Raw genomic sequence first — 24185 nt, forward strand, 5'->3', positions numbered from 1 at the left:
AAGTCCTAGTGGTAGATGTCCTTGTCAGTGCAGCTCTTATCATGTCAGCTGTTTCACGGAGGGATTATTCCAGCAAAATAAATAAATAAACCCACACTCTCCATATCAAAGGATATGCTGGATGCCTTAGTGCCTATAATCACCAGAAGTACCCACAGCTCTGTTCATTTAAGGAATGAACGTTCAGGAGCGAAGGAATTGCCAGACCATCTGATGGGCAGATACTGCATCCAGTTTACCACAATACTCTCTCTTTATTTTTCTCTCAGCTGAGGGAAAAGACACATGGAGTGAACTGTGGTTTAGGCACTGTGTGAGTTCTAGCAGTGTGTACTGTTTCTGCTTAAGCCAGGCTCCAAAGGCAACTGTGACACACTTAAAAGGTGACACTCTTAAACTGGAACTCTCACTCCAATTGGCTTACACAGTCACATGATTAATATTAGCTGTGCCATTGCCCGGAAAGTGGCCAATAGTCTTGCTACTTACTTATATCTCCATGTTACAGTTACCAAATATTCAATCAACCTCAGACTGCATATTGTAGAAACATCAATGTTGACAGCTATATTAATTTCCTCTTATTCCTGATTTCCGGAGAGCACTCTGTGCAACAATTTATTTAGGCCTCTCCTTTCACAATGATGCATTTTGAACCTTTCTGAATCCCTCCCCCCACAATATATGGCCGATCTAAACAACAGGGTTTCCCCCCCCCTCCACTGCCATCTCCTTCTCCCTGCCAATTTCTTCTAAACCTGAGATTCTGAAGGTAAATGATGTTTTTTAAACAGATAAGGAATACTATTCAGCTTAGACATGAATCTGCTCAGAGGACATTTGCTTTTGAACACTGTTTCTGGATGCATTAATCCTGGGAGGGGGGAGGTTATAATAATCTATAAAAATATTCTACAAAGTTAGGCATGTAATATTTTCCCTAGAACAAAATTCAAGTCTAGTAGCACCTTAAAGATCAACATCCTCCCCCCGGGTATAAACTTTACCTGATGATGTGAACTTTGACTCACAAACCTTATACCCTGGTAAATTTTGTTGGTCTTTAAGATGCTACTGGACTCGAATTTTGTTCTACTGCAACAGACTAATATAGCTACCCACCCAAAAATCATTTTCCTGACTTCCAGTCACAGGTCTTACACTGTTTCTATGATATGAAGCCTCTTTGACTTGGTAAAGGTGAACATTAGATTCTTAAGTAGCACTGGCATCCTTTTATCTAGTACTCTGCCTATGTTTATGGGGGAAGCCACTAAAAAAGATCCTGAATGGCCAAAACCAATTCTAGGATAGGTTCCAATTCTACTTGAGTAGAACAGTATGAGCTGGGAAATATTTTCTCCCCTAGCAGAATGATATTCACACTGCTGTTACTTTGAGCAACCACCATACGAAAAGGCGGCAGTAGAGAATCAGTTAAAATGAATGGAAACACGCTGTTAAGTTTTGTCAACTGAATGCTGAGGAAAATCAAAGCCATCTCTTTCTCTCTCTTTTTTACTTACAAGAGGAGCAGCTAGATACGATATCACTGTCTTAGTACTCTCAGAAATTATACAGCTCAGTAACATAACAAGAAGTATTTCACCTTTTATAATTGATAAACTCTTCTGGAGTTTCGGTATAATACAGATATGATAAACGGCAAGCATGTATGTACAGAGAGCTACTCTACGTTTGGACTCTGCAAGTTAGAGGAGAGAATCAAAAACTAAATTCCACAGTTCAAGAGGATACATAGTGTAGAAAATGGGAGGAAGGAGACTGGATTCATTCATCCCAGAGTACAGGTGTTCTGAGACCCAAGAGATCAGGCAAAGTTTTGGCAGGTGCTGCTAGAATTCCATGCAGAGTTTTGTGAAATTCGTAACTTGAAATATGGATAAAAGATTTGCAGTGTCAGGGAAAATGGTGTTCTAACATGCTATTATAGCTACAACATTCACAATAATATCATTAACAAAATATTACGGAAAATTATTTATGACCTTTTATTAGTAATGCAAAGGAACATATGTAGATCAGTTCCACTGTGAGCATAAATCTGCCAAAACTCTTGCACTTAAGTGGTCTTTAGAGGGTCGAAGGAATGGTCCTTGCAAAAAATAACCAGTAATTGGTTAGTCTGTTGACAGCTAATGATAAACTAATTTTTTCTAGCCACTGTTTTTTAAAACATTTTTAGAGCTTATTAGCTAATTGGAGTGATCCAGTAGCCACTTCTATCAGTCAGCGGAACAACAGATAGATACTGAATTGTGACCTTTTGGACAATGGTGAGTCTGCCCAGAAATATTGGCAGATCAACAAAGTTGCTAATGCCAGTCAATAATGAACAAGAGGAGGTAGCAATGACATTCTGATAACTAGGATGGATAGGAAATCATAAGAACTAGTGGAAACTGTGACTGATGCTTTGTGATCTGAATTATAACCACATCCTAATAGTCTGCTTTGAAATGAGTGATTTCAGTGGGACTTTCTCTCGAGTAAGCATGTATAGGATTACAGTCTTGCTTTTATTTTTTCTTCCTTTGAAAGACTTACTAGCAAATAAAATAGATGCACATTTTAAATGAAACAGATTTATTGAAAGGAAGTAAAGAGAATGATTAATTTTACTTCAAAAAATTATTCAATTCTGTTTGCCTTGTCATATTAATTAACAAAGAAGCAAATAGCCACAAGAGGGCACACTCCAAAGGCTTTCCCCTTGCATTTCATGCAGGTTAGCTTCGCTACAAGTAACTTTTTTTACCCAGTTGGCTCTGAAACACAAAAATCATGGTGGTTATCTGCAGCTCCCCTGATCATCTTGTTTCCTTCAACTAGCATAACTGGTGGAAGTCCACCAGAGTCGTGAACTCAAGTGCAAAAATAATGTGTTTTCAAGAAGCAGGGCAAAGAGGAAAGGGGGCAAAAAAAGATAAAAGCTGTTAGATCTAGAGGACTAGACAGTTATTGATAGACCTAGAAGACTAGACATTAAAAGACTAGACATTTATTAAGGTCATGCATGCCTTTTGTTTTTAAACAGCCCTGAGAATATCTACAGCTTGTAGACCAGGCTTAGTTTTTGCGCTCCCCCCCACCCTTTTTTCTTTTCACAGAATTATCCTAATTTTCCAGCTTTCAAAAATATTTAAAGTGTATACCAATTTAGTTTTAAAAAAACAACTCACTGCTTTATTAAACCAGTTCTTTTAAATATAATTTGAAAAGCTTACTGGAAAGTGTTGTCCTTTAATTCTGGAAAGAAAACCCCCCACAATATATAAACTAGAAAGGGAGGGTACTGTAGAGCAATGCTATGAGTACAAGTATGATGTAAGTACATATGAAAAGATGCATGTTTGTGCATTCGAGTCAGGTTATATGTGCATACAAGAGCATGCCAGTGAGGGCATACATGGACAGTGAGGGCATACATGGGAAGCTTATAAAAGCCAAGATATTTTTTTTTTTAATTGGGGATACTCATGATACGGGTTTTGCTTCACCGTTAGCATGTACCTGATCACTACACACAGACTAGGAAACCGTTGCCTTCAGATCAGTTTTTACTAGAGCACACCTTCAGTTGTCAGGCACCTCTTGGTTGGAACACTCTGTTCACATGAATCCTGAGTGTACGACAAAGGGCAATTACAGTACGGACTAGAGGCCTAAGATGGACATTCTGACATACCTGTGGCCTGCAGCCTTGAGGGGAGAAGGGCAAGGCCTGGGCTGGGCTCTGTCCTCCTCCCTTTCCAAAAGTCTAATTGCTGCTGACATGAATGAAGCCAAGCCATGCCTGGTGATGCCATTTGCCATGCTGGCTCCTGCTCACTGCTAGGTGAGCATTCTCAGGGTGACACTCATAGGGATGCCAGCCTCCAGGTGAGACCTGGGGATCCCCTGGAATTACAGCTCATCTCCAGACTACATCAATCAGTTCCCCTGGAGAATATGGGTGCTTTGGAGGGTGGAGGGTATGGCAGTGTACTCCACTGAGGTCCTGGTCCTCCTCAGGCTCCATCCCAAAATCTCCAGGAGTTTCCCAGCCTGGATCTGTCAACCCTGCCCTGCCCCATCCCCTGCCAGGGGCCAAGGGAGAACCTGGCAACCCTATATCTGAGGCCAGGTCGATGGTTTGTCCTCTGTGGCCCATTTGGCAAATCATTCTGTGAATCACAGGTTTATTCCACTTGGCCTTTGGGGCCTCATGGCCCTGGTCCAGCAAAACCTGAAGGGACTTCTCCTCTTGAGGAATTGCATAAGAGTTTCAATCAGAATAATTCCCCCAATAGCGCTGCTGCTACGGTACTGTTTACGATAGCAGCATGACACACAGGCGTGAGGAAGTGGCAGCTACAGAAAACAGTGGGAAAATTAGTAAGAGCAGCATGAGAAAACAGCAAAGACACAAGGGCATGGCTGGGGTTCACTGTCCACTTGTGAGAAACACATACACGAGCGGATGTGTAATTACGAGTGCTTATGCTCCCACAGAGATATGTGCTTGGCCATTGATGCAACGCTGTTAGCCCAGTCTCTCTGTGAAGATGGTGTGGATAGAAAAGTTAATAAGCGTTCATTTACTAGATGCACATTTCTTTATCTTCAGGGGAAAGGAGTGTTTATGAAGGCCTGGGGAACTATATGAGATTGTAATATAGCCAGTGTGGTGTAGAGGTCAGAGTGTCAGACTATGAACTGGGAGTCCAAAGCTTGAATCCAGGGTTGGGAAATAACTGGAGATTTGGGGATTGGCGCCTGAGGAGGGCAGGGTTTGGGGAGGGGAGGGACTTCACTGGGATATAATGCCACAGAGTCCACCTTCCAAAGTGTCCATTTTCTGCAGGCGAACTGATCCCTGTCGCCTGGAGCTCAGTTGTAATGGGATCTCATGGTATCCAGCTCCTACCTAGAAAAAGAAATTTCTAGTCCTTGGAGACTTTTTTTGGTGTAACACATCACGGTTGTTTGCTTCTTCTCAACCTCCATCCCGTGATCTCTCTCTTTGGTTTGCAACTACCTGGAGGTTGGCAACCCTATTTGGACTCCTGCTCTGCCATGAGTGCTAGGTGACCTTGGACCCAACTCTCAGCCCGGCTTATTCACAGGAGGGTTATGGGCATCAAATGGAGGAGAGAACAACCCAAAGCACCCGTAGGGGTGAAAGGCAGGATGAAAATGATTTAAACGATTTGTAAATAAATAAATTGGAGCTGAATCCAAATTGTTTGCAAGTAATTTTAACGCCTTCTGGTTGTAGTAAGCTCAAATCCTCTGTGAACAAAAAGCTGATGCTTGCCATCCAACTTTGCACAGCGTTGCCATCCCCCCAATGGCGCTGGGGTTTTCCCCTGCTTTCAGGTTCCCCAATCCGCTGCTACCCAGCTGGCCGGCGGGGAAACACCACCCCTGAAGAGCCCCATCATGTCCGATGTACCCGGCATGATGACGTCACCTGGAGGTAACATCATCATGGAGGGACCATAGAGCTTTTGGCCAAATACTAGAGCATCCACTGCGTGACACGCCTGGTGGTGATGATGTCACTTTTGGGTGACATCAGCACAGCGTGCGAAGTTCCAGGAACCTGGGCTGGAGTCCCCCACCAGCTGCCAGGTAAGACCTGGCGACCCTAAACTTTGCGTGATGAGTGTTAGAATTTAAAATGACAGGCACGTGGTGCAGTATCTAAGATGCAAAGCCCCTCAACTCAGATAAAACCATTCACACTCATTGAAAGTGGTATGAAAAGCTAGCTGCGACAAATCCCATTTTATTAATTTCAAAACTTAGGTGCCTTTTTTTGCTTAGGGATAAAAAAAACCCCCTACCTTGCTAGTAAAGGAAATATCCTATGAATTAACCATCTTCCCAGGTAAACAGCAGAATACAGCCACAGCCCAAAGCTGTTGTTTTGATGCTGAAAGCCAGCATGGTGCAATGGATGACAATTTGGGAGACCCAGGTTCGAATATGCATTCTGCCGTAGGAGCTTTGTTGAATGCTCTTCAGCTGGTTGCACACTCTCAGCCTGACCTACCTCGAAGGATTGTTGTGAGGATAAAATGAGGACAGGAGAATAACATAAACTGCTTTGGGTTCCCATTAAGGAGAAAAGTACTGTATAAATGAAGTCAATAAGCTTAAACATTACGGCAGCTGGTGGTTCCCTGCTGTGGTCTCCTTAAAATGTGCTGCAGCTTAAACCTTTGCTTCTGTTTCCCTTTCACAAGGCAAGGAGAAGTGGTCAGGTTTCCAGTTGGGAACAACATTTAGAATATTCAGGTAGCTGGACTAGCAAGAGAATAACAAGAGACTAACAGAACTCTTACATATTGCAAATTCTTTCGGGGACAGGGACAGGACAAAACAGGGCAGGTGGATCATACTATGCATCTGCGAGTAGAAATAAAGGCACAAACTATTGTTTTGAGGAACAAAACCGCAGACTGTCTTTCAAAACAAGGATATTTTGCTATGTTCCTCTTTTAGCCTTTCCATTTGACAGCTGCTGGTGAATATTTTAAGCCATTTTATGGCAAAAGAGGATATTTAAGTGCAAGCTGGGCAGCTCAAACTTGTGAGGATGTCATGTCTTGTAGCAAGTCTGTACGATGCAATCAATTTACTGCTGGTCATTCCTAGAATCTGGGTCCCCATATGCCTCTGCCATCTATTTGGTGTTTCCTCATAATTCTATAAGCTAATGAAGAGGAGTTTTCAGGTGTACTAAAGAAGTAAAGTGGCTGTGTCTGCTAGCAAAAATTTATAAAGTACTGGCAATATGCAGCAAACCAACCAAGGAGATGAAAAAGGTTGTTGGTGAGTTGGATATCAATCTTGAATATGTGTGTGATATACCAGTTCTTAGTATTTTATCTCTTTACCACACTCTAGAATAACAAAGAAATAGATTTGAAGGGTGAGACTATAAGACAATGGGAGTGGGGTCCAGATGTCAATAGTCACAATTGATTATTTTATGGAAGAGGAGATGGGGAGAACAAAAGTTGTTCTTCTAAGAAACTAAGGTCAGCACAGACAGGAGCCAGATTCCCCCCCCCAAAGGTGACCATGAGTATGCATCTTCATCTTTTATTATATATGTGAATTTATTTATTTAAAATATGCTTCCTCTTCACAGACCAGCTTGAGGTGCCTCACAAACAAAAACAAAAGCATAAAAACATAAAACCAGACTATTAAAAATCCAACCAATAGGAACCCAGAACATAAAAGCATATAAGAACAAAAAGCATAAAACACCTGGCAACCTAAAAGACCCTTATAACATGGCTTCAATTTACTCCTAAAGCAAAAAATAAAGCATGGTTCTTGGGAACACCATAATGGCGTAGCAAAAACTTACCCTGTGATGTCAGGGCTAGCCTTCACTAAGCAGGTCTCCTCAGAAATAAAGTTCCATTTTACTCAATTGGGCTTACTCTCAGGAAAGTGTCGTTAGGATTGCAGACACATAGTGCCATCAGGGCATCTTTGCAAAGCACTGGCAAGAAAAGTAGTGTGTAAGGAACTGGTAATGTGCTAAAATCTATAAAGGCCAGACCTTGGCAAGAGTTCTGAACGGTTATTTCATAACAGCCTCTCTTGCATCATAAGAAATTATGTTTTAGTCACATCTATTTCATTGCCTCCTGGGGAACGAAATGATGAGCTAAGCGAAGCAAGTTTTTAATGCAGTTGCACTATTTACATATGTTATATATACACACCTAAACATAGTCAAAAAGTAAGCTACTGTAAAATCAACAGCTTGCCTTATATGAGAAAAAACCATTCACTTACAGTGTAAAATAGAACAACTTAAAATTAAACAGACCTGAATAATGGAAATTTTAAGTAGCTGGGGTCTCTGACATGGAATGGTTTTTCTCCTGGTAAAGTTAATGCACGTATATAATAAGAAAGCTAGTAGCAAAAATTGGAATTAATTCAGTTTGGGGGAATTATAACTGGTTAGCATTTTTACATTCATCAGATACTCATTCGTAGTGCTACAGTTTACACAGCCAAACTCAGAGGGACAACATACCTGAGGATAATGTTTTCCATAGGAGAGGGGAAACAAAAACCAAAACCCAGGAATTTGACAATGAAGATGAAAGAAGTATAGCAATGCTTTCCATCAGAAGTTTCAGATGGAACAGGAGCCAATAGGACTAGTGATTTGTTTTAAGTGACATTTAGTAATCAGATCTACATTGACTTTACCTAAATGGGGAACTACTTTGAAAACCTGGCCCAGACTCAAGCTGTCCAGAAATGGAATTAAATACATTCATCGGGTATTCTTGATCTATGCCTTCTCTTCTTCTGTAGAAAAATTATGAAGAATGAAAAAGTTTCCACAGCTGGGGATTAAAGAATATGGAGAACATGAATCATACTAAACCATGTTTTGGGCTGTACAGCTCTGTGACACATTTACAATGCAATGCTAACAAGCATTACACTGTTCTAAGAAGAGTTACTCTGAAGTCAGTGGGCTCAGAAGGGTGTGGCTGTGTTTAGGATTACACTGCCACTCTTTTCTGTGAACACAGAGAAAACCACACAGTAGTATTGCCAGTTGCTCATTTGTTGCCACATATTTGACTGTGTGAACAAAGCTCCTTGCTGATTCAAGCTTGTATACCCTTGGGATACAGGGAAGAGAAAAACTGAATTGCATCTGGATATGTTGACAATGATAAGCAGCTGTAATTATTTATTTTTTTATGGTAAACTCAGGTTTGCATTTCTGACGCCAACTTTCTCTGGATTTTCAGACAACCTGAGAGCTATAGTTAAAGGATGGGTGCTTTAATAGGAGATATGGAGTGAGAGAAGCCCAATATAAGGTTGCCAGCCTCTCAATGGAGTCAGGGCACCCTGCACTGGCGTTTCCAGCCACTGCTCAGAGTGGAAGCAGGAGAAAAATCAAATAGAAAATGGCCACTGTCTTGTGTGACGTCGCTTCTGGAAAAACTTGGACGTAGTGTCATGCCTTTCTAGGAATTGACTGAAACTCTATGGTAAAACAATAGAGTTTTCAGCAGTTCCTAGGGAGGATTGATACCACATCTTGTTTTTCTCCAGAAGTGGCATCAGTCCTCTCTAGGAATTGCCCAGAGTGATGAGGAAGAAGAAGAGTTGGTTTTTATTCTCTGCTTTTCTTTACCCTAAGGAGTCTCAAAGCTGCTTACAATTGCCTTCCTCTCCCCACAACAGTTCTCTCCCCATAACACTCACCTTTGTAAGGTAGGTGGAGCTGAGAGGGTTCTTCTGAGAGAATGGTGACTGGCCCGAGGTCACCAAGCAGGCTTCATGTGGAGGAATGGGGAATTAAACCTGGTTTTCCAGATTAGATTCCACTGCTCTTATCCACTCCATTGCTTTGTGTAAAACCACAGAGTTTGGGCCAATTGTTAGAGACGTGTGATATCATTTTCAGGTTTTCTCAGAAGCGAAACCACACTGTTAGCTGTCTGACTTTTTGACTGAAAGATTTGACGCCTGGTTGAGAATTTAAAATTTACTTTTTTATTCCAAAGAGGAACTTCATAAAAAGCAGATATGACCTCAGGTTTTGCTCCAGTTGTTCCTTTCTTAAAAGCATATTCTGTTCTTAAGAGACAAATTACAATTCTGAAATTGGATGGCAATGGGCAGTACTCATGCTCTTCTTGACTTATGGCAGGCAGTGGGATTTTCCTTGCCACAAAAAACCCCACATTATGATAAGTATCACATGGAGCAACTGAAAGTGACCTCCAAATCACAGCTACCATATACTACTTGGCCCTCAGTCATAGCCCTATTAAAACATACGGGTGATGAGTGGTTTCAGTGACTGTTGCCCAGTCCATATAGCCTACCCTCAAGGCTTCTGTTCTGGCCATTCATTTTATGGCCTCAGCCAGAAGGGGAACAGGTTCACTAAGCAGTGTGCTCCTGCCATTCTTCTGCCTGCTGCCCATACTCTCCTTCTGGGAGTAAGCAGTTGGTCTATGAATCCTCAGCCACATACCCGGCCCCTTTATACAGTGCAATACAAGTTATGCATGCCTGGTGGAGTATCCCAGCCTCCACTGGGCCCAATCTGCAGTCAGCCTGCTTTTTTTCAGAACCAAGCTCTAGCAACTCTGTCAGAATCTCAGGGGCCATGTATCTCAGAATTTCAGTAATGGTAGTGTGTGTCAATGCACCAATTGTTGCTTCCTCCTGAAAACTAGCAGCGGTATGGGAAAAAGACAATTGCTCTGTGGTCACACATGCTAAATAGTGTGTGTGACTGCAGCCTTGTTGTGACCTCAGACCATCATAGCCTATGGGTGAGCTAATATTCACCATTGTTTGCACCACTGAGTTGAGTGACCCCTGAAGTATTGGCTTGTAGCATCAAAGAGGCCATTCAGTTTGGCTTGCACCATTTTTGGTGCAACAAATGGGCCATATTTACTTCCTAGTCCACTCTTGTAGGCATTGACCTTGATTCAGGTTATCTCTCTCTCCTGGAGGTGGCCACCTAAATGGGGAATGAGCTCACCATTTTACTGTTGCAATCTTATGCAGGCTTACTCCAGTCTAAGCCCATTAATTCCAGTGAGTTTACAATGCAGTAAATCTCCACAGGATTGCACTGTATGTGCACTGTGAAGAGCTTTTTATGGCAAACCATTTAGGAATAAGTGACATGCACTGTGTTAAAGTTAGGGAGTCAGTACATTTGAGGGAATTAAAGAGAAGCTGATTATTTCTGAAAATACCCCATATGACCTAGTAGGCTATTAGATATTTAGTCTACTTCTTGTGTATGTGTATAAAATGCCATCAAGTCACAACTGACTTATGTCAACGCTGTAGGGTTTTCAAGACAAGATTTGCCATTGACTACCTCTGTGTAGCAACACTGGCCTTCCCTGGTGGTCTCCCATCCAAGTGCTAACCAAGGCCAACCGTGCTTAACTTCTGAGATGGGACAAGGTCAGGCTACCTGGGGCCAGCCAGGTCAGGGCAGTCTACTTCTGACACTGGGTGACTGAAATGAGGTTGCATGACTCTTCTAAGAGGGAGGTGTCAAATGCACGCAAGACCAAACACAAGAAAACATCTACTAATTATTTAATGGAAAGCGTTACTTTACTTTAGTAAGCAAGATAAGTGATTTGAAAAGATTTCCTCTTTTTAAAGTTTATCAAAATATATGTTTGTTCTCATTCCCCTTTTTTTCTACAGCGTCACCTTTCCTCAATTTTTATTCTTGGGCCGTGCATTTTTAAAATGTTGGAAACACTTGTTTAATTTTGAGCATTATGCAGTGATTATGGGATATTTGGTTTTGAAGTCAAGCCTATGCTCCTTCTGAATCATGTCACAGCATTCAGGTCTAGAGGTGGATGGCATTCCACTTAGTGTGATTTTCCCTCTTCTTAAAAAAAAAAAACACCCAACAGTGTTCCAACAAATATAATACCAATAAGGAACACTTCCATTTTAAAAAGTCAAAAAACCCGAGGATTCTCCAAGCCATAGTTTTGAAGAGTCTCCACCCTTTCCTACTTACACGTAGCCTCCCTTTCAAATTTCTGCTTTGTCCTAACCACAGTTTGTTATGATGTCTGATTTCAAACCATACATTTGAACTGGAAGGGAAAGCGCTAATCACAGCAAACTATGGTTAGAAGATCTAAATAAAACTTCTATCACATACTACACTTCAACAGAAAACTAAAAAAAGACGAAGCAGTGAGCAAGAGGGGAGAAGAAAGGAGAACCCCACTGCACAACATCAATCCTTCATACCATATTCAGAATTGAGCCTGTGAGCCTAATTCATTCACATTTCATTTTCTTCATGTTCTACAGTTCACGCCACAGAACAGCCCTTCTGAGTCTTTATAGCTATCTTTTCCCATAATTTTCCTTTTAATAAGAATGTAAAGTTACTGTTCGAGGTAAAATTATTGCCAGAGAGCTAAAGTCTCTATAAAAACAATTCCCTTCTAATTATCATGATCATTTCTTTTAATTATTTTATTTACTTGATTTATACCCTGCTTTTGTCCCCAGCAGGGACCCAACGTGGCTTACAATATTCTTCCCTTCTCCATTTTATCCTCACAACATCCCTCTGAGGTAGGTTAGGCCGAGAGAGAGTGATTGGCCCATGGGCACCCTGTAAGCTTCCATGGCAGAGCAGGGATTCGAATGGTGGGTCTCTTATCCTAGTCTGACTCTCTAAGCGTCACACCATGCTGGCTGCTCTCATGATAATCATCAGTGATGATGACAACAAGATCGGTTGCAAGTTTATATACCTAGGCCAGAGAATCATCTAATAAATATGCTAATTTTTAAGAAGAGTTCCCATTGCTGCAGTAATGATGGACACAGCATGTTAAATTAAGGGCAGACTCTGCAGTTGGTGTTGGTTCATATGAATTAGTTCCAATAACCAAAATCTAGCTCCATTGCACAACAGTCCACTTCTCTGACTGGCAAGAGAAATTTGTGGCAAGAGAAATTTGTGGCTGGGATAGTAAACATGCGTGAGACATCAGACTGCCTTCTGTGATCTGAAGTTAATGGTACTTTCTGCAGATGAGAGGTCAGCAGTCAGATCTTACTACACTGCATCACAGCATCAGAGAATGGTACTGTTATCCTACCCTGAGGTAATCCTGTGGGGAACGTGCTAGTCACTCAATGGACTGTCTGGGGAAAGTTTCAAGGGGATTTAGGGCTACTTCTGAGCTAAAAGTAACATGTGAGAGAAGTTTTATCCAGGGCTGAAATAAATTTGTTCCTTAAAATTCTCATTTGAGAAATTTAATGCCAGAAAGTACGGAGATGCTCTCTGAGTGCTCACAGATTTGCTAAATATTCTATATATTTTATTTCTATATTTGATTTCAATCCCATATCTGAGACTTGATATTTGACGACATTCAATAACTGATATGTAAACAGTATTTAGATATTCACATCCCAGTGCTGATAGCTAATGCATATAGTAGAGGTTGTCAAAATTTCTGCCATTAGGGAATGTTTTCCACACTGACTTTCCAAAGCACCTGCTACAGAACCTCAAGATGCTGGGGCATGTCCTAAGATGTAAACCCCATTCAAATGGACTGCTGGGTTTCACCTATAATACATCTAACATTCTGTGTGGCACTGCCAAAGGAGGCCTGTAGTGGCTGGCAGGCTTTCTTTTGTCCACCAGTACTGATTGTCTCATTGAGGGGTCTTGATAAGCTTCCAAGGAACCTAGGACTAAGTTAAATGGAGAATGTGCATGACCATCCAGGATGCCCTGAAAGCCACTGTGTGTGAAGGTTAATATTTGATAGTTGTCATGCCAGCGTATTTTTTAAAAGCTAACATTATTTCATAGACAATGAGCAATGGTAGTTTATGGTAGCATATGGAAATTTACGAGTTTTCATATTTGAAGCCTAACCAAATGAAATTAATCAAGAGGTTGAAAAAGTTCACACCATCCAAAATCTGGGAATTTTTTATTTTGAATAAATTACCTTGTCAAACCTCGAACCTTCCTACAGAGACCTACAATAAAAAGTAGTAGCTGTATGGTTTCCTTTAATTAAGTACATGGCTGCAAACAATATTATTCTTAACAATCCTCTGTATCCAGAAATGATATATTTTTAGTTTGTTGTAATAGTTTAAATTTAAAAGTGATTATAGGTTTGTTTTAATGTCTGAAATATACATGTCAGATTTTGGTTTGGATTTGGTTATCTCCCTTATAAATAAAAGCCGAATGGTGGTGGCACTTCTCTAGAATATTCCACAAACTCCAAAATCAGTTCGCTCTCTGATCTGTCATTCAGAGGGTCTCCCTATCCACTGGCTGCTTTGCCTGAGTCCTGCCTCCAACATTCTAAACATTTTGCTAATCCTCTCCCCCCCATAGCCAGTCAGAACACAGAGGTTATTTGCATATGCAGCCTCATTGGCCTCTGCCTCGGAATACAGAGGTCATTTGCATATGCGACTTGATCGGCTTTTGCCTCTAACATTCTAAACAGTTTTGCTGTTCTGAGGTAAAATGTGTCCAATCTCCAGGTGAGGGCTGGAGATCACTCAGAATTACAACTGCTTTCCAGATGGCAGAGATCAGTTCCCCTGGAGAAAATGGTGGGCTCTGTATCCTTATATGCTGCTGAGGTGGCCCCCGTATGACAGCCAGTGTGACGTAGCAGTCACGGCTTCAGAGCACGGGAGAGGCTGCAGGTGTGTGGGGGGTGAAAAGCTGAAGAGTGAGGGGAAAATAAGGGTAGGTTGATGATTGGCTGGGAAGGAGATAGAGTTGCCAACTCCAGGTGGGAAATTCCTGGATATGTGAGGGATGGAGCCTGGAGAGGGTGAGGTTTCAGGAGGCGTGGGACCTCAGACAGGTACAAAGCCATAGACTCCACCCTCCAAAACAACCATTCATTTCTGTGGAACCATCATTGCCAATCTCCAGGTGAGGGCTGGAGATCACTCAAAATGACAACTGTTCTTTAGGTAGCAGAGATCAGTCCCTCTGGAGAAAATGGTGGACTCAGTGTCATTATACCCTGCTGAGGTCGCCACAGCAAATTGACACTGAGTGTCCAAGGCCGGGGCACCCGCCCAGAGTCTCTTTCTAGAGGCCGTTGTATTTATTTCCACAATGGGCCTTTTCCCTAGTTGTTCATAATTTGTAAACTGTAAAAAAAAATTAAAGAAAAAAAGAAAAAGTTCAAAACATTCAAGTTTTGAGGTAAAAGCTCTCCATACTGCAAATTTTAATTCTGAATTTAAAATATCTAAAATTTTCAAATTTAAACTATTTGTAGATGCTCATTTTATGTGAAAGAAGTGCTATTAATTTATATAACGTGTTATTAATTTAAATATCAAGAAGCTACACCAGAATATTTACTATGATTAACAGGTTTATATGTTTTTCTGGGTGTTATTATGTTCAGAATCAATGTTCTGTTAACATTAATAAATGTAACCCCTGAACTTCTGCCTCCAAAGGTAGTTCTTACCTGAGCAGAATGATAGGATGCAACCCAGTGATTTAATCACTAGCCACTGCATATAGATTAATAAGAAGTTTAAAAACAAAACCCAAAACTCCATAGGTTAACAAATCCAACTGCCTCAGTTAATTAGATGGAATGCCCAATTGCAAAAGTATCTTGAGCAAATGCCCACTCTACATTTCCTTAAAAACTGCCAAGAGAAATTATTATCTGAATTCCACTACAGAGTAATCCTTAAAGTATGAAAGATTTCCCTAGGGTAGAATGCACAGGAATATTCCTACGTGCAAGGCACAGAATAATTAACTGGAGTAGTATAGGAACATTGTGAACAACTCTCATTCATTCTTTCAATGGGATTTGCATAGGACTATTTTCTGGTGGATTGTGCTCATAATATTTGAACTATACCTGTCTCCCTTTGATTCATATTATATTTTATTTATTTGTAAAATATTTGCCTTATAACCTTACACCAGGTTACAATATTAAACACACACACACACACACACATAGGAAATACTGGTTAGAAATAAGATTACCTAAAAGCATACTAAAATGCTACACTGAATTGAAAAAGAACTCATTCCTAATATTTGTCTATAGCTGATGACAATATATTAGCTATGGCTAATGATCGAAGGTTTCATTAATACTGAGAATGCTGCTCTGTTTTTGTTATCTTAACTTAGTACATAGATATAATAATTAGAAGTAATTGAAATATAACATAGAGGCAGAGGTCCTAGACATACAGTTTAAAACCAGTACCTGGAAATTAATGGGGTACCACAGGAAATGCTGGCGTACCAGTACAACAAAGATTTGGGGAGTGAGCTCAACAAGCCTTAGGTTACCTGAGTCTATACCATCTGAAGATTCCAAACAGTCTTTCAGTGATCAGTCTGGCTAGGGCTTTTTTTGTAAAAAAGAAAAGAAAAGAAAGCCCAGCAGGAACTCATTAGCATAATAGGCCACACCCAACAGCAGAAACTCATTAGCCTATTAGGCCACACCCCTGACGACACAGCTCATTAGCATATTATGCCACCCCCATGACTTCCCTTGGCTTGCTCCCCCTTGAAGGGAAGGGAAGGTAGTTTAAACTGCCTTCCCTTGGCTCGCCCAGGCGCCCCGCAGCTGTGGGGAGCCCGGGCAAGTTGGCCGTTGGACAGGCCGGGGAAGGCACAGGGAGGCATTTAAATGCCTCCCTGATTCTTCCAGAGCCCCCCCTGGCCAGCCCACCTCGGAGTCGCCAGGAGGGTCACTCTCCAGGCCTTCCCTCTGTAGCCACGCACGCAGAGGTTTTGGCAGTAGTGGGTGTGGCCAACTCTGAAGCCAGCTGGAACTCCATTCCTGTGCGTTCCAGCCCCAAAATAGCTCTGAGTCTGGCCCTGACTTTATGAAGACTTAAGAAAGACTATTACTATCTCTGAATCAAAGAAACATGTTGCAGCCTTCTCATCTGGTGGTATGGTTTCTTGTGCTTTCCTTGGTCTGGAGAAACAGTTAAAACCCTGTGTGAGAAGTTAGCAAGTATTTATATACACAAGGAGTGTAAATAATTGTCCTATATAAAACAGTAATATTTAATATTAAGACACTGTGGAGTCATGAGGTAAATGTGAAGTGATTTTACTTCTGTGAATGAGGTAAAGCTACAAAGTTCATAGGCCCCACTGGTAGGGTTGCCACGTCACCCTTGGCCACCACTGGGGGAGGGTGGGGAGGGTGGCCAGATCTAGGTCAGGAAAGCCCTGGAGATATGGGGATGGAGCCTGGGGAGGACAGAGACCTCGGTGGGGTGCAGTGTCTTCAGTTTTGTCAGGGGAACTGATTTCTGTAGTCTGAAGATCAACTGTAATTCCAGGGTGGCATCCTATACCCCTGGGCAAACTGCCAAGTAGTGGCACTAATGCCTATTCACTTGTTGCCAATGGACAAAAAGATTTAAAATGTTTCACTTCTGATTGTTTATAACTGGTCAGTTAGTGGGCAGTGTTATCACTTTTATTGCCCTTTACTTTAGAACCAATAAGAGGAGAAAGCCTTAGAAATAATGAGTTTTAATTGGTTGAAGAGAGAATGAAATAATATCTTGAGCTTAATCAGGGTAAGTCTGAGCAGAGGGTCCAGTCAGTCACTGAGTCACTCACAGAGTGGGAAGAGGAAAAACTGTGATCTGGAAGATGGACTGAGAGGAAGCGAGAGGGAACAGGAAACTGTCCACTGAGACAGAGATGCATTCTCCCAGGTGCAACACTTTGGTGTCCTTATTCTTTAGTGAACAGTACTGATCAGAGGGAAATAACTGCATATTTGTGCTAGTGTCTTCAAGATACAGTACAAATCGGTGAAGAGCAGGCGTGATGGAAGATTTCAGAGCAATGCAAGCAAAGCTCTGCAAAGTGCTAGTTCAGGGTGGAGGATAGAATAAAGGAAAATGGCTATTTGAACTGATTAGGGAGGAGAACTAGCATAGGAATTGCTACCTCCCATAATTACAGTAAAACTAAAGGAAACAGTCAGAAAGTGTACCTGCATTAAAAATATCCAGTTAAATATTCGTAGAATTACTTAGTGCTTTAATAAACATTTGCATGTTTGGTGCTTGTTCTGCATTGGTGTCAGTGTCTTACTATGGACCAGCTGTGGACAACCTGAAGGGGGGTGAATATTTTCTGCTCCAAGCTCCTACCCAGGTCACTGCCAGTCAAGTGATGAGGTGGGCCTGAAGTGGCAAAAGTGCAGCTGATGTGCTTGCTGGTATCTATCAGGTGACTGGGGGGAGGGGGGGTGGCTTGCAATAGCAAGCAACCTAGATCGCTTGCTATCCTTGGTCAGGTTTTGCTACATGTTGTGTGATTTCTGGTTTGTGTATTTGTTTGAGTTGTGGAGTCTATGAAAGCATAGCTATAGCTTTACAGACAGACTTGACAGACAGACAGATATAGATATATATCCCCTAATATGTACCCCAGATACAGGTTACATTAAAAATCTAGTCTTCTCTTAGAGGTCGTGTGCCCAAAATGGGTGGGACAGATAGTACCATTCAACTCTATGCTCATGCCCCAACATCACCAGACTAAGACATGATGAACAATTGTTTCCTGCTTCGTCTCTGATACCGTTTTAAATATGTGATAATTAAAACAGAAATGCATTCTTTCATTCATTTATGCTTTGGCTCTCAACAAAGATCAGAAGACATTCTGAAAACACACCCATTTTCATGTTTCTTGGACAAACTAGGCTGCAAACAGGAAATTAAACACACACAATTAGCTTTTAGAATTGACTGCCTATCCCAGCTCTTTCATCCCAGTGGTCATGAATACAGTTGTTTCCCATCACCATTTAGAGAAGAGAAACATTGGCCCTCACACAGTGTGTTTGCAGATGATTATCTTTCCTCTGGTAGCTATGGAAAACAATTGTTTGCTTGTTGTCCTTCAGACCATGCTCACAGTGGTTGTCATAACAAGGTTGATATTTTATACTGTAAAAGTGAGAGCAGTTTTGAATTTTAAAAAAATTGTACATCAGCCAGTTTCCCTGTGACTTAGAAAAGGGTGGCATGCAAATACTGTTCGTGAAAATGAATTTAAAGCCTTTAAAGATGATTCCAGGCCATGTGGAATTTGGCACTGTAAAGCATTTTCACTGTGCCCAGTGTCTCATTTAAACTGGTTACCACCAATGGTAGCAAAGAAATCATGGTCAAGAATCTGTTGTTATAACTTAGTCTTTGCATAGTGTCATGTACATTTCAGAATAACATGCTCTGCACCTCTGCTAATTGATTTTTCTCATATTTTTGATTTTCTTTTTAAAAAAACTATAGGTCCCGCCAAGAAAATGCTGCATTTTGAAATTTCAAAGGAAGGCAGTGAACTATCAGTGGTGGCCCAAGCTGATGTGTGGCTCTTCCTAAAAGTCTCTAAAGCCAACAGGAGTAGGACAAAAGTGACCATCCGGCTATATCAGCAGCAGAAAGTATCAAAGCGCAATTCCCAAGGAATGGAAGAAGATGGAGGGCTGAGGGGAGAGAAGGGTGAAATGCTTATCTCTGAAAAGGCAGTAGACACTCGCAAAAGTACCTGGCACATCTTCCCAGTTTCTAGCACTGTTCAGCGCCTTCTGGATCAGGGAAAGAATTCCCTGGATGTGCGGATTGCTTGTGATCAGTGTCAAGAAACTGGAGCCAGCTTGGTACTGCTGGGTAAGAGGAAAAAAAAGGAAGAAGATGTAGAAGGGAAGGAGAAGGAAGGTGGTGAAAATACAGGAGAAGAGGAGAAGGAGCAATCACATAGGCCCTTCCTGATGATGCTAGCCAGACATTCAGAAGATCGCCAGCACAGACGGAGGAGGAGGGGTCTTGAGTGCGATGGCAAAGTCAATATCTGCTGCAAGAAACACTTCTACGTCAGCTTCAAAGACATTGGCTGGAACGACTGGATCATTGCCCCGCCAGGCTACCATGCCAACTACTGTGAAGGAGACTGCCCCACCCATATTGCAGGTACATCTGGTTCAACCCTTTCTTTCCACTCCACTGTTATCAACCACTACCGCATGAGAGGCCACAGTCCAATCTCCAACCTCAAGTCATGTTGTGTACCGACCAAGCTACGGCCCATGTCTATGCTGTATTATGACGATGGGCAGAACATCATCAAAAAGGACATCCAGAACATGATTGTGGAAGAATGTGGGTGCTCATAGGCACGCACGCATACTGCGCACCCTCACCTGCATATATGCTCGGGGCTGACTCTCTACCAGTTTCAACAAGACAATTCAAAATAGAACAGGAAACAGGAAAGACCCAGTGGGCTCCACATTTCCAGAAAAAACAATTACATTTCTAAAATAGCATCCAATGTTTTTCTTTTAATAACTTAGAGAGACAAAGGAAAGAAGAATGGTATCATTCACCAGGGCTTGGATGAGAAACATTCAAATGGTGTGGGCAAGGGCATTTTCTCTTATACGATCCATATTTTATTACATAGTATTTTCACACTTAATCAGCAACAAGGGAAGGTATGCTTTCCCTCCTTATGTTACCTATGCATTCAAGCCCTGACAGTTTGCCTAAATCGCAGCAATTTGGATGCCAAGTCCAAAATGGTATTAATATTCCTAGAAAAGCCATGTGTATGAATGCTTCATTCACTGGCACTTATCTCCCATCAGTTTACCAAGGACGCAGTGAGTGTGCGCATGTGTGTGCGTGCAGGTTTCTTATGGCATGTGCACAGATTGAACACACTTGTGTATATATATTGGTAATGGGGACAATAATACGCAGGTGTACACACCTTTTATCTTCTGCACTATTTTTGCAAAAAAAGTTTTAAAATATAAAGAAAGAAAGAGAATGAAAGAAAATACAAAGTTACATTTCGTAAAGGTGCTTATGACATTAGAACTATGCAACCAAGTTGGTTTGAAACTGTTTACCTGAGAGAGAGAAAGAAAAAAAAAATACCCAGACTTAAAAAAAATGGAAGTATCATGTTTAATTTTTTTTTTCTTCAGTGCGAGATACTTGAAAGGAACATGTTTGTCCAGCTACTGGAGCCAAACATTTCTATATTTTGTAAAAAAGAGAAAAAAAGAGAAAAAAATTTAAATTGTTTACTATTTGCACTACAATAATGTTCAATCTGTCTAATCCTTATTTAACAAGTATTTTGGGGGGGGAGGGAATGTGGTTGGGGTGGAAGGGAATCAAAGGCTGCACTTATTGTGAGCTATACAAGAACTGCTACAGCACACAAAAATACTTATTTTTATTATAATTTTTATTATTTTATACCTTTAAAAGAATAGATGTGTACACCAAAGACACTTATGTGAGCCTCTAAACAATCTGTTTTTAGCTAGTGTCATTCATAGGTTAGGATCTGGCTTAAAGGGTTATCAGCAAGGCTGGCTGCATTTAGGATCTTGTCGATGGTTTAAACTTGTTTAGTGCCCTGAACGCAAAACAGAATTACAGATTTGGCCATGCATTTCAAACACTCTATCAGAGTGTTTTGAATCAAGATTCTGTTTCAGGCCCACCAGTAGTTCAGTTGTGAATCCTTCGTATGTACAGCAGCTGTACACTGTTGGAAAACAACTTTTTGTAAGGGGGAATCTATATTTGTATATGTATGTATATATACAGTTTAAGCACTTCGGGCTACACTTTTAATGTTCTTAAAAACAATGAATGTTTGTGTGCCAAGCACAGTATATTAAATGCTTTTTTCCCAGTGAAGGAAACTTATTTTAAATCATACCACTCTATATGAAAGGAATAAAATCTCCAGCATAAATGTAGAAAGTTCTAAGTGAAATCCAGCTTTGCACCATTCTCCAGCCCTGTATTCTTCACTGCTGCAATATCCAGAAACTTTTGTGGCACTTAAATATATGTATAGTGTGGATAATGTGAGTTGAATGACCAATGTGCATAACCACCAGAGATTGCGCCCATTCATGTGAAGGTGGTGAAGGTGTAGAGAATGGATGCAACTTGTCAACATGAACACACTGCCCAATCAACATGCATAGCTTTCAAACAACATCGGAGAATATGAATACGTGAACAAGGTCAATTGGATACAGTGCACATTGATAAGACAATGTATGTATTCTCAATCAAGGACTTATGCACATTGCCTGGGCATTGTACAACATTGACATGGAGGCTAATGCAAATTGTACAACATACCAAACATCTCTAATGTATTCACATTCTGTGATATCTGTTGTTGCCCATATTGACTGAGCAACAAAATGCCCTCTTTAGGTTGTCAGTGTGGAGGTGTTCTCCAGTCTTTTATGTGAATGCACATAATCAGTGGTGCTTATGCATTTTCACTCAACTCACTTTGGCTCCAACACATGGCCAAAATTGTCATTAAAAAGAGAACTCTAAAAGTGAAAAAGTTATTGCCACTGTTGAAAGAGGATGAAAACAGAATTTTCCCTCTTGGTGATGATTAACTCTTGGTGAACTCCTGAAATCCATGTTGTTAAGAGCTCAACTCAAATTGACCTCAGCAGTAGCTAAGATTTTACCAAATGAAACAAAGGTTTACTTTCATACGCAAGATTGGAGTGGATCCAGCCATGTTCTCAGCAAAGTTTAAACCTCCCTTCAATCTAAGGAGCCTTCCTCCAAATAAAGGAGCCAGTTGGCTGGATCCACTCTATTGTAAGTAAAACATTCAGCTTGTTTTAGATAACTATTAAGTTCTACTTACACAAATAAAGCTTTGTAGTAGCTTTCTATTATATTATCAGTTGAAGGGGAGTTTTTGACTTCTGGCAATAGGCAAAATAATTAAATTCACAGGTTAGCCCCATCTTGACGAAGATAGTATGTTAGCACCTGGAGGGCAAGAAGGGTGATAAAGAAGCACAGTCGGGGCGCCTTTGTTGTCAGCCAAAATTCAGCCACCATGATCCAAAGAAGACAATTTCTGTTCAGAAACTTGTTTCTGTCCACAAATTGGCTACACTGCCAGCTCAAAAGCCTGCAGGGTTGGTGTATGTGTTTGTGGCAGGGAGGGCACTTGGGAACCCTGCATTGAGCATGTTGAATTCCCAGGTAGTACTCACTTGTCAACATGAACAAGGGATGATCGGTCCAAAAAGCACCAGTCTTCTGTTAGGTGCAGGAGAGGAAAAAGCAAGGCAGTGGGGAGGGGTCCATGAATGCAACAAGCATGCAGCTTTGTGGTGCTCTTTGTGGTTCCCCTTTATTCTGGGTCAGAGTGTGGTATCTGGTGCATGCAAACACATGTATGTGCTTGTATGTATTAAACATAATATGAAATAAAGAGGGGAAAGAAGGGGAAATAGTATGTTCCTTTGTTAAGTAAATATCAAAGCTTATAGCTAAATCTAATTTATTCTACAGTATTCAGCCTGTGTAGTAGAGCTAATTGTTTATACATTTGTGTAGAGGGGTTTTTTATACTACACTTTTTTTACAACTTAAAAAAAGAAAAAAATTGTTAGAATTGTTGTTGTAATGGGATTACATAAAATGTATTCCATTAAATATCAAGGCTTTCAGAATTAAATTATTGACAGATTTTTTTAATTGATCAAGAAGATATGCAGGCATTCTTATCAAATGTGTGCAAAGGCTGTCCTTCTGAAATTTGTTCTTGACTTTCTGAAGTGGGATTTTAGAGGGCAAAGGAACTAAGGTGACTGAGTGTATATGTAAACCAACAGAATCGCTCCAGTTACTTTGTTAGGTTTGATCTGGACTATCATTTGTATATATAGTATTCCAGATTGTCAGATCAAAACTACAAGAGTACCTTCAAGGTAATAATATTTCACCAGAGATTTTCCTCATCAGTGTGCTGAAGTGATAGAAGAAGCCACATCTGGTAGAATTTTTTATTCTATGCAGCTCAAAAATAGACCTGGTATCCTAATAGGATTCACAATGTTTTCTTATGTGAATTGTTCCAATGTCTTTAATGCAGCTACACAGTTCTGTATGTACCAGTGGCTGTTCACTTCAAGAAAACAAAAGTTGGAATGGAAAGTAATCTAGACCAGGGGAAAAGAGGCTGGAGATATTGACTAGTGTGGTGCAATAGCTGGAGTGTTGGGGTTGTGTGCCAGAAACCCAGGTTCAAATTCCTACCCAGCTTGCCTTGGGCAAGTCACTGTCCCTCAGTCTAACTACCTCACAATGGCATTGTGAGGCTAAATAAGAGAAGGTTGAAATATTATAGAAGCAGTTCACAATAATATCCATAAGCAATGCCACACCTAGTACTAATGAACATTCCCTTTTCTAGTTAATCACTTGCTTGTTACTGTTTCATTGTTGGACAACAGCATTGGCAACTTCATGCTAGCAAAAGCCATATTTATATTAGTTTTGCTAAAAAGACATTGGGAAAAACCCAATTCTGCTCCAGTTGAAGACAATAAATCCATCCATCTACCATAGATATCCACTGTACTTGGAAGATAGGCCTCTATGGTGTTCAGGCTGTTCACCCTAATCATAAGAGAACAATATTTCTCAAATGAATGGGAAAAATAAAAGTTTAGATGTGGTGGACAACTTTATGATATACATAT

At 40.8% G+C, this 24185-nt stretch overlaps 1 protein-coding gene across 1 annotated transcript in view; it reads left to right on the top strand.

Annotated features, from left to right (window-relative positions):
• The window catches only part of INHBA (inhibin beta A), a 23612-nt gene extending 1698 nt beyond the window's left edge, over positions 1-21914 (top strand). The window contains exon 2 of the mRNA XM_015417906.1: positions 18916-21914. Within this exon, the coding sequence (XP_015273392.1) occupies positions 18916-19796 (881 nt within the window). The 3' untranslated portion in view covers positions 19797-21914. The remainder of the gene's footprint in view (positions 1-18915) is intronic.
• Positions 21915-24185: the final 2271 nt, after the last annotated feature.

Source organism: Gekko japonicus, unplaced genomic scaffold, assembly GCF_001447785.1.
Source record: "Gekko japonicus isolate JY-2015 unplaced genomic scaffold, Gekko_japonicus_V1.1 scaffold619, whole genome shotgun sequence".
Classification (NCBI taxonomy): domain Eukaryota; kingdom Metazoa; phylum Chordata; class Lepidosauria; order Squamata; family Gekkonidae; genus Gekko; species Gekko japonicus.